We start from the raw sequence: 10,955 nt of genomic DNA on the forward strand, positions 1-10,955 counted from the left end.
GCACTCACACACTGGTCTTCACTAACCACTGCACTCACACACACTCACACAAAGGTCTTCACTAACCACTGCACTCTCATACGCTCACACGAAGGTCCTCACTAACCACTGCACTGTCATACGCTCACACGAAGGTCCTCACTAACCACTGCACTCACACTCACACACTGGTCCTCACTAACCACTGCACTCACACACACTCACACAAAGGTCTTCACTAACCACTGCACTGTCATACGCTCACACGAAGGTCCTCACTAACCACGGCACTCACACACACTCACACAAAGGTCTTCACTAACCACTGCACTGTCATACGCTCACACGAAGGTCCTCACTAACCACGGCACTCACACACACTCACACAAAGGTCCTCACTAACCACTGCACTGTCATACGCTCACACAAAGGTCCTCACTAACCACTGCACTGTCATACGCTCACACGAAGGTCCTCACTAACCACTGCACTCACACACTCACACACTGGTCTTCACTAACCACTGCACTGTCATACGCTCACACGAAGGTCCTCACTAACCACTGCACTGTCATACGCTCACACGAAGGTCCTCACTAACCACTGCACTCACACACACTCACTCACAGTAAAGCGATACCACAGGTGTAAAGCCTCTTTCAGCTACACTTCAGACACTCTGAAATCATGCGTCACACAGACGTGTATCAATACTGTGCGCAAAAACAGCTGAGCGCAAGAGCAAGGGTTAGTTAGTCCAAATGGCAAGAGCCGTCGATCATCGCGTGCTTAGACACGCGCTGCATCGGTGGGCGGGGCAATTTGATTGACTCGTGGCGAAGCTGAAATGGCCCTTGACTTGATAAAAGTGAGGCTGAAAGTGCCATTGGGTTGATGGATGTGGCAGGGAAAGCGGCACTGAGCTGATAAAAGTGGTGGCGATTGGAATTGCAGTGCACTCTCGGACAAAGGAGGTACACTTTTCGTTCTTCAAGGATATCATTTACCCAAATGTGCTCTGACAGTATAGTATTGTTCTCTTTGGGTACGAATGAGTACATTTTCCAAGGAATGTTGTCTGGCTAGGGGTACAATTTCATGCAACTATAGGGGACCGTCCCAATGACAGGCATTTGCACCTTTTTAGGCAATTTTTTTGGACCTTTATTTCTGAGAGTGTGCAACGTCACTAACTGTGTGCAGTTCTCAGTGCGCCGGAAGCAAAACCATTTCCTTGTTCCTGGAGCTGTGGGGCGTGGTCCTAGGGGCTGCTGGGAAAGGTGCCCAGGTGTGGAGGTGTACAGGTGTGGAGGTGCCCAGGTGTGGAGGTGTACAGGTGTGGAGGTGCCCAGGTGTGGTGGTGCCCAGGTGTGGAGGTGCCCAGGTGTAGAGGTGCCCAGGTGTGGTGGTGCCCAGGTGTGGAGGTGTACAGGTGTGGAGGTGCCCAGGTGTGGAGGTGTACAGGTGTGGAGGTGCCCAGGTGTGGGGCCGGCACTCAATCATTGTATAGATGTACAATAATTCGAGCTCATTGGTTTAAAATTGGTTCTAATTGCCACAGCCAATGGCGTTTCAACGTCAGCGCGTTTACAGGGAAGGGGTGGGATAACCAGTGTTGTGGTTTGAGCGTGTTTGTTACTGCAATTCCTCTCTTGGCCGTTAGAAGTCCGAAATTACCTATTGTACCTTTAAATCAGGTGTGTGAGTTCCTGGTTACAACAAAAACCTACTGGCAAGTGGGTCCCGAGGACTGCTTAGGAGGTACGAGCGGTTGTCTAGCAGTCGGGGCGTTGCCAGTTCAACCCCCCCGCCCTGGGCATGTCAAAGTGTCCCAGAGCACGACACCTAACCCACAATTGCTCCCATTGAGCTGATTGGTACCTTTGCATGGCAGCCTTTCACGGCTGGCGTGTGAGTGTGAATGGGTGAATGAGAGGCACTAATTCTGAAGCGCTTTGGATAAAACTGCTTTGGATAAAAGTGCTATATAAATGCCCTCCATTTACATGTCTCGGCGACAGGCCGTCCTCGCGCGACTCCAGCGTCTCCCTGCGTGGATAGCGAGGCTGTCGACAGCTTTCCTCTGCGCTCAGTTCCCAGTGAATATTTTTTGCGGCGAGAAGTCAATGGAAAAAAGGCGACGAAGCACCATTTAGACCTTCGTGTGAAAACCCGGCTACGTTTGGTCGAAAAGTGAAACGTTTTCTAGCCGGATGTTGTGAGGCTATACCTGGGGGTTAACACTGGCCATTCTACTCTGACGTCTCATTAACGTTTTTCCCCCATTCTGATGGTTGATGTGAACCTTAACTGAAGCTCCTGACCCGTATCTACACGATGGTATGCATTGCACTGCTGCCACACAGTTGGCAGATGATATAATCGCATGAATAATTGGGTGTAATAAAGTAAAAATGTTCCTAATAAAGTGCTCGGTGAGTGTTTATAATTCACCTTCATGACGCCAAAGCATTTTTCTCCGACAAGGTGTTGGGACTGGCTCCAATCGCACACTTGATGTAGTAGCTAACATGGCATGCATGTGTGTCCGATGACATATGTCTGACAAGTTTGCGAGTGTGTCAAACTTCGAGGATTCTGAGTGTGGCCGTATTTGACCCTGTTCTCAACCCCCCGTAACATCCCGGAATAACGACATTCGTAGACACATTTTTACAGTATCGTCATCCTAAAATCAGACACTCTCAGTCAGGCTTTAGTCTTGCTGCCCTCGCAGTCTCCTTTCAAACGGCAAAATATGTCCGTTTGTCGGCTAATGCGTGTGGCGTGGTGTAATATGGAGACAATTTTTATTTTATTATATTACTAGCCTATATTATTTATTCATATTATTTGCTTCCAGAACGCAGTATACAATACAATGTATATTAAAAGAATCACCAAAGGGATGGGTTGTTTTTACGTTATATGTAAAAGCCACTGGTCTTCAGTCAGTTGTTGCTTACATGGGTGAAAATGCGAATGGCTATATGAGATGTAGCCTACAAATTAATGATTTAATTTGTGATTTTAGTTCTATTGGCGAACAAGCCAAGTTCTTTTGGCTTGTTCGCAGCCGTCGTGGACCAAACTGGTCAAGCTGTCCGCGTCGTCGATGTCAACGTTGGGGGGGGGGAAACAACAACCAAATGCTTATATCTGTGTCTTAATCATGACTGTGCCAATGTGACAGATGGTCACATTCTACTATGCAATCCCGCACATAGGTCCCTCTGGTCACATTCACGCATGCGCACCTGCCCTCCTCAGACCAAAAGTTACTGTTTAATGTTATCACCCCAGGTCCAAAACGAACAGGATATGTAGAATCTGCCAGACTGTCTATAAAAAAAAACATACGTCGTTAAACAAAACCAACATGACAACTGTCTTTGGGCTTCTCCTTCGCTTGACCGTGCAGGTGTCACGAGTGCACTGTTGGTTCTGCTTAGCCCGTGAAGTGTCGAAAAACACCGAACGCATTCACGGTTTTAACCGTTAAAAGGGCGTTAAAAAAAGGGAACGTGTTCTTGGTTTGGTGCTGAAGCTGTTGGCTCGTAGCGGAGGGCGCTAGTCGTGCTAGAAGCGAGAGTGGGAATAAGCGAATCAGTTGGTGGTGGAGGGGCGGGGGAGGGGGGGGGGGGGTCGCATCATGTGCCGTGGGGGCTGGCCCAAGATTTGTGGACGGCGCTTGGGGAGCGTTAAATTGATCAGATGCTCACTGTAGCTCAACTTGCCAGCTGATCAGAAGCTCTGGCGCTTTCTCTCCGGTTTGGTTCCTAACCAAGGGTTATCGCGCAGGGCGGAGCGCCCGCGGAGGCGAAGTGGACGGCGAGAAACCCAGGCGAAGCAAAGGCGGAGCTGACAGGGGAGAATAACGGGGTTTGGGGTGCAGGAGGGTTGCGGGGCGGGGATGGCTTGCGGTTCCTCGGCTGCGTCCGTCCTGACGGGGGAGAACACGCTCGGTTCTCAGGCACTCCGGTCGCCGTTTCCTCGGGATTGATGATGCTACTTTCGATGGCTGTATGCTTCTCCTTCGGATTTTATTACACCTGGATTGCTCTTGCCCCGGAGTGTAGATGATGATTGTTGCAAAGACTATGTTACCCCGTTTATGAAAAGAGAAATAATTATTTATCACATTCTTGCCATTTAGAGCTTCCTGCCTTCGTTTTGATATTTTTTAAAAGCGACGATTCCGGCTTTAATCAAGGAGCATCAACAAATGGAACAGAGTTCCGTGTGCTGGGGACCCCGGGTGATGTGTTTGTGTGCAATCGGAGTGTAGGCGGTGAGGGACTGAATATTACACTACATCGACGGATGGCACACGAATAAACTGATTAGCGTTACAAAAAAACCCGACAATTTTTTTCTCTTTTAATTTTTAACACTAAAAATAATATTTTTTACCGAAAAAAGAGAAATCAACTACAGTTACTACCATGATGCCGTGCTGAGAAAGTGGTCGGTGTGTTTTATGTTAATCGTAGGCTGTTTATTTAATTGAGAGACCGCCATTATCACTATTGTGCTAATTATTACCACGGTTATCCATTTACACACCAAGGGACGTGTAAACGGGGTTTCGGTTTGTCTTACCTTTCTAAGAACAACCGTCTCTGAAAAAACATAAACCAGAAAAAGGAGCACATCGAAGGTGCAGCCCGTGGGAGAGACAGAGCCCTATTTAAAAATTGATATACATAGGCTATATATGTTTGCAATATTTTATTTTGAAGATAATAACGATTTGAAGAGGAACTGTTGTGCTCTAATAAACGAACCTGCAGCCAAAAACACCACACGGTTTTGATTTTTCACATCCGTGATTTATTTATAGGATATAGCTACAGAGGTTCCCTCTATGGTCGTTATCCGTTATTTTTTCCTCCCAGTGAAAGTGTCGATCATGAAGACATAGAAGAAGAAAGAACACTTGTACGTGAATTATGTCCTGAAGTAGATGGGGATGTAATGCGGTGTGGTTGCATTGAGTCTTCACCTCCTTCTCGGCTGCTTCGTAACGATTGGCGTTTGGTGTTTATAGAATGGCGCGGTTTGGAGACGAAGTACCGGGCAGGTATGGCGGGGGACCCGGCCAGGGGGCCCCCGGCCGCGGTGGGAGCCGGCAGGGCGGCCCGCCGGGACCCCAGAGGATGTACAAGCAATCTATGGCCCAGCGAGCGAGGACCATGGCCCTCTACAACCCCATACCCGTCCGGCAGAACTGCCTGACAGTCAACCGCTCCCTGTTTCTCTTCAGCGAAGACAACGTGGTGCGAAAATACGCCAAAAAGATCACCGAATGGCCATATCCTTTTTTTAAATCGAAATGCCAAGATACGGGGCCCACAACCAAGGTACTGTGCTTTTGATCTTTTACCATTGGGGAGTATAAATTGTAGGCTACGGCATTGACAATGTGGTTCTTATACGAGTAAGTTTGAAAGCAGACAGTTAATGATTATTTCTTCTTTTTTTTTTCTGAGCTAATGCTGTTATAAAACAGGTCGTTTTAAATCACTCGCAAATGAATGCATTGTCTATATTTGAATTGTATTCAAGACAATCCCTGCTGCCATCTAGCTCAAGTATTGAATCCCTAAATGCTTTGATGTTTCATCTTTAAAAAAAGTATTGACAATAGACTCGTATGATGACTAATATTAATAAGTACAGAAAGGCATCTCGATGATTAGCACTATGACTGATCTGTCAGAATACAGATGTTTTCTTTTTTTTTGTAAATGACAGCATATTGTCTTTAATTGGACTGAATCAGAGGCGTCTGCCAGTTTGAGTAAGGCATGTAACACAGAGCACACAACCAGTAATTGCATGTGTTGCTACAGCTGTCGTTTGTGTGCTCTTTTATAGCCTTGTGTTGTGTTGTGCTTTTTTACCGTGCTGTGATCATGTGGATGGCTTCCCATTGGCTCCTCCATTTTCAGGATATCCCCGTTTCTCCCCCTGTGTACAGTAAGATGGGGAATCTGTGAAGATATGCCACCACAGGCTTCGCTATCTTTTACCATCTCCTTCATCCATGGCCATCTTCATCTGGCTGTTGCAGAGAGAGAGAGTGTGTGTGTGTGTGTGCGCGCACATGTGTGTACTGAGCGTGCGTGTGTGTGTGTGTGTGTGTGTGCTGAGTGTGTGTATGCGTGTGTGTGTGTGAGTGTGCGTGTGTGTGCTGAGCGTGTGTGTGTGTGCTGAGTGTGTGTATGCGTGTGCATGTGCGTGTGTGAGTGTGCGTGTGTGCTGAGTGTGTGCTGAGCGTGAGTGTGTGTGTGTGTGTGTGTGTGTGTGTGTGCTGAGTGTGTGTATGTGTGTGCGTGTGTGAGTGTGACTGTGCGTGTGTGTGCTGAGCGTGTGTGAGTGTGTGTGTGTGTGTGTGTGTGTGCTGAGTGTGTGTATGCGTGTGCATGTGCGTGTGTGAGTGTGTGCATGTGTGTACTGAGCGTGTGTGTGTGTGCTGAGCGTGAGTGTGTGTGCTGAGTGTGTATGTGTGTGAGTGTGCGTGTGTGTGCTGAGCGTGTGTGAGTGTGTGTGTGTGTGTGTGCTGAGTGTGTGTATGTGTGTGCGTGTGTGAGTGTGAGCGTGTGTGTGTGTGCTGAGCGTGAGTGTGTGTGCTGAGTGTGTGTATGTTTGTGCGTGTGTGCTGTGTGTGTGTGTGTGTGCTGAGTGTGTGTATGCGTGTGCATGTGCGTGTGTGAGTGTGCATGTGTGCTGAGTGTGTGTGTGTGCGAGTGTGTGTGTGTACTGAGCATCCGTGTGTGTGTACTGAGCGTGAGTGTGTGTGCTGAGTGTGTGTATGTGTGTGCGTGTGTGCTGAGTGTGTGTGTGTGCTGAGTGTGTGTATGTGTGTGCGTGTGTGTGTACTGAGCGTGAGTGTGTGTGCTGAGTGTGTGTATGTGTGTGTGTGTACTGAGTCACAGTGGAGGCACATATTTGTTCTGTAACGATCAAATTTACCAAACGTACTGAAAAGTACAGTAATGTTCCCTTTTGGTACAAATACATACATTGTCCAAGCAGAAAAGGGTACAAATAAATACATTTTCCAAGCAAAAAAGGTACAAATGTATGATATATTGCTGCCTTTATACCCTAGGCCTAGGGCCGATATAGCCATTGCAGTATGACGATTTATTTTGTAAGCGCAGTCTTAAACTATCTCCGGCATGCGGTGTTAGATTTCTTAATCATACCTGATGTGGTAGCACACCTCCAATTTTCTGAGCCAAAGTGAAATGCTTCTGGGGAAAAAAACATCACGCGTGTCTTTTCAATGTTGATATGACAGCAACAGGGCCATGCTGATTCCATGTGAAAGACAAAAACATGATTACAAGGATAAAGAGCAAACATGTAAGCGATGTGTTTTTCAAAACTAATAGGTAAGCGAACCAACATTGAATAGATACAAGTGATCATACCTGATATGGTAACACATCTACGAGCATTTTCCCCAGAAGCATTTCACTGAAGTCTGGAGATGTGTTACTGTATCATTACATTACATTATTGGCATTTGGCAGATGCTCTTATCCAGAGTAGAAGTATCGGGAGGTGTGTTTTGGTTTCGGAAAGGTCGAAGGTCGTGTGTGAGTTGTGTAGAAGTATCGGGAGGTGTGTTTTGGTTTCGGAAAGGTCGGAGGTCGTTCTTGAGTTGTGTAGAAGTATCGGGAGGAGTGTTTTGGTTTCGGAAAGGTCGGAGGTCGTGTGTGAGTTGTGTAGAAGTATCGGGAGGTGTGCTGGGGGTTTTCGGAGAGGCGGGGAGGTGTGCGGCAGCTTCGGTGATTCGGAGAGCTGGGTGTGTTGTGTGTTGTGTGCTTAAAGGCTGGTTGAGTTTGAGAGCTGGGTGTGTTGTGTGCTTAAAGGCTGGTTGAGTTTGAGAGCTGGGTGTGTTGTGTGTTGTGTGCTTAAAGGCTGGTTGAGTTTGAGAGCTGGGTGTGTTGTGTGTTGTGTGCTTAAAGGCTGGTTGGGTTTGAGAGCTGGGTGTGTTGTGTGTTGTGTGCTTAAAGGCTGGTTGGGTTTGAGAGCTGGGTGTGTTGTGTGTTGTGTGCTTAAAGGCTGGGTGAGTTGGAGAGCTGGGTGTGTTGTGTGCTTAAAGGCTGGGTGAGTTGGAGAGCTGGGTGTGTTGTGTGCTTAAAGGCTGGTTGAGTTTGAGAGCTGGGTGTGTTGTGTGCTTAAAGGCTGGTTGAGTTGGAGAGCTGGGTGTGTTGTGTGCTGAAAGGCTGGTTGAGTTGGAGAGCTGGGTGTGTTGTGTGCTGAAAGGCTGGTTGAGTCGGAGAGCTGGGTGTGTTGTGTGTTGTGTGCTTAAAGGCTGGTTGAGTCGGAGAGCTGGGTGTGTTGTGTGTTGTGTGCTTAAAGGCTGGTTGAGTTGGAGAGCTGGGTGTGTTGTGTGCTTAAAGGCTGGGTGAGTTTGAGAGCTGGGTGTGTTGTGTGTTGTGTGCTTAAAGGTTGGTTGAGTTGGAGAGCTGGGTGTGTTGTGTGCTTAAAGGCTGGTTGAGTCGGAGAGCTGGGTGTGCTGGTGCTGAAAGGCTGGTTGCTGATGTCAGCATGTATGTCGGGGGGGGGGGGGGGCATCTTTACTGCTCAGAGCTGCGTAAGAGCCGGTGGCGTAGGCCCAAGTCCTCACTCCTCATTAAGAGCATATTGCAATGTGAGGACCTTTAAAGGACAAATACACATGATCCAGTGCTTTCACACACTCTATCTCTCTGTCTCTCTCCCCCTCTGTCTCCCTGTCTCTCTGTCTCTCTCCCTCTCTCTCTGTATCTCGCCCTCTCTCTCTCTGTCTCCCTGACTCTCTCCCCTTCTCTCTCACTGTCTCTCTCTCTCTCTCTCTTTCTCCCACCGTTCTCTCCTTCTCTCTCCCTCTGGCCCTTGTGAAGGATATGTACACTCAAAAATAAGGGTACAGTGGAGGTACATTTTTCTCAAATTGACCCTGATAGGTACAAAACTGTTATTTTGGGTACAAATAAATACCTTTTTCAAACAAAAAAGGTGAAATTAATTATTAATCCAATGGCAAGGGGTACAATTTTATGACAGGGTGCTGCCAAGCTTTTGTAACCTTTTTTGGCACTTTTCAGACCTTTATTTCTGAGAGTAATTGTATTAAATCCACCACCGGTTCACACCACCGGTGTGTCTGTGTGCGTGTGTGTGTGTGCGTGTGGATGTGTGCGCATGCGGGTGTGTGCGCGCGCGCGTGGGTGGTGTGTGTGTGTGTGCGGGTGTGTGTGTGTGTGCGTGCGTGTGGATGTGTGTGCGCGCGCATGAGGGTGTGTGCGTGTGGATGTGTGCGCGTGCGGGTGTGTGTGTGTGTGCGCATGCGGGTGTGTGTGCGCGTGCGTGCGTGTGTGTGCGTGTGCGCGCGCGCGTGGGTGGTGTGTGTGTGTTTCGGCAGACTTGTGTTTTTTAGTTCATCTGTTTCTGTCTCTGAGTTGCACCCCCACCCCCCCCCCCACCCCCGGGTCTATGCCACTGGGGGCCGGCCTTTTCAAAAGGCCACCTCACAGCAGAGAATAAGCCCCTCCCAATACTTATCTCCGTCTTACGTCAAGACTGAAAGGATCTTATTCCTATTACATTTTTTTGCTAAGCAAGACAAACACTCTGCCAGTTGGGTGAGACAGTTTCACTCACTTCAAGATTTGCGAATGGGGGGGGAGAAAATTTCACTGATCAAACAATTCATTCACCAATTATGGACTAAGGTGCGCTATAGAAAACCCATAGAAAGGCCTAGAAATCACAATGTATTTCAACGGACATGTGTCTTGAAAAATGGTCATATGATCAAATACAACGCTGGCGTCAAATCCGTCTGTTACGGCAGATGTCACAGGCAGGTCACATCCGTCTGTTAAGGGAGGTGTAACGCGCAGGTCACATCCGTCTGTTAAGGGAGATGTAACACGCAGGTCACATCCGTCTGTTAAGGGAGATGTAACACGCAGGTCACATCCGTCTGTTCAGGGAGATGTAACGCGCAGGTCACATCCGTCTGTTAAGGGAGATGTAACACGCAGGTCACATCCGTCTGTTAAGGGAGATGTAACACGCAGGTCACATCCGTCTGTTAAGGGAGATGTAACACGCAGGTCACATCCGTCTGTTAAGGGAGATGTAACATGCAGGTCACATCCGTCTGTTAAGGGAGATGTAACACGCAGGTTACATCCGTCTGTTAAGGGAGATGTAACACGCAGGTCACATCCGTCTGTTAAGGGAGATGTAACACGCAGGTCACATCCGTCTGTTAAGGGAGATGTAACACACAGGTCACATCCGTCTGTTAAGGGAGATGTAACACACAGGTCACATCCGTCTGTTAAGGGAGATGTAACACACAGGTCACATCCGTCTGTTAAGGGAGGTGTAACACACAGGTCACATCCGTCTGTTAAGGGAGATGTAACACGCAGGTCACATCCGTCTGTTAAGGGAGATGTAACACACAGGTCACATCCGTCTGTTAAGGGAGATGTAACACGCAGGTCACATCCGTCTGTTAAGGGAGATGTAACACACAGGTCACATCCGTCTGTTAAGGGAGATGTAACATACAGATCACATCCGTCTGTTAAGGGAGATGTAACACGCAGGTCACATCCGTCTGTTAAGGGAGATGTAACACACAGCTCACATCCGTCTGTTAAGGGAGATGTAACGCACAGGTCACATCCGTCTGTTAAGGGAGATGTAACACACAGGTCACATCCGTCTGTTAAGGGAGATGTAACGCACAGGTCACATCCATCTGTTAAGGGAGATGTAACGCACAGGTCACATCCGTCTGTTAAGGGAGATGTAACACACAGGTCACATCCGTCTGTCAAGGGAGATGTAACACACAGGTCACATCCGTCTGTTAAGGGAGATGTAACGCGCAGGTCACATCCGTCTGTTAAGGGAGATGTAACACGCAGGTCACATCCGTCTGTTAAGGGAGATGT

The 10,955-nt window shown here is 48.1% G+C and overlaps 1 protein-coding gene across 1 annotated transcript in view; it reads left to right on the plus strand.

Annotated features, from left to right (window-relative positions):
* The first annotated feature begins 5,030 nt into the window (after positions 1-5,030).
* Positions 5,031-10,955, plus strand: part of cacna1ab (calcium channel, voltage-dependent, P/Q type, alpha 1A subunit, b) — a 135,614-nt gene continuing 129,689 nt past the window's right edge. Inside the window, exon 1 of the mRNA XM_061230582.1 lies at positions 5,031-5,293. Within this exon, the coding sequence (XP_061086566.1) occupies positions 5,031-5,293 (263 nt within the window). The remainder of the gene's footprint in view (positions 5,294-10,955) is intronic.

The sequence above is a fragment of the Conger conger genome, chromosome 2 (assembly GCF_963514075.1).
Source record: "Conger conger chromosome 2, fConCon1.1, whole genome shotgun sequence".
NCBI classification, from domain to species: Eukaryota; Metazoa; Chordata; class Actinopteri; order Anguilliformes; family Congridae; genus Conger; species Conger conger.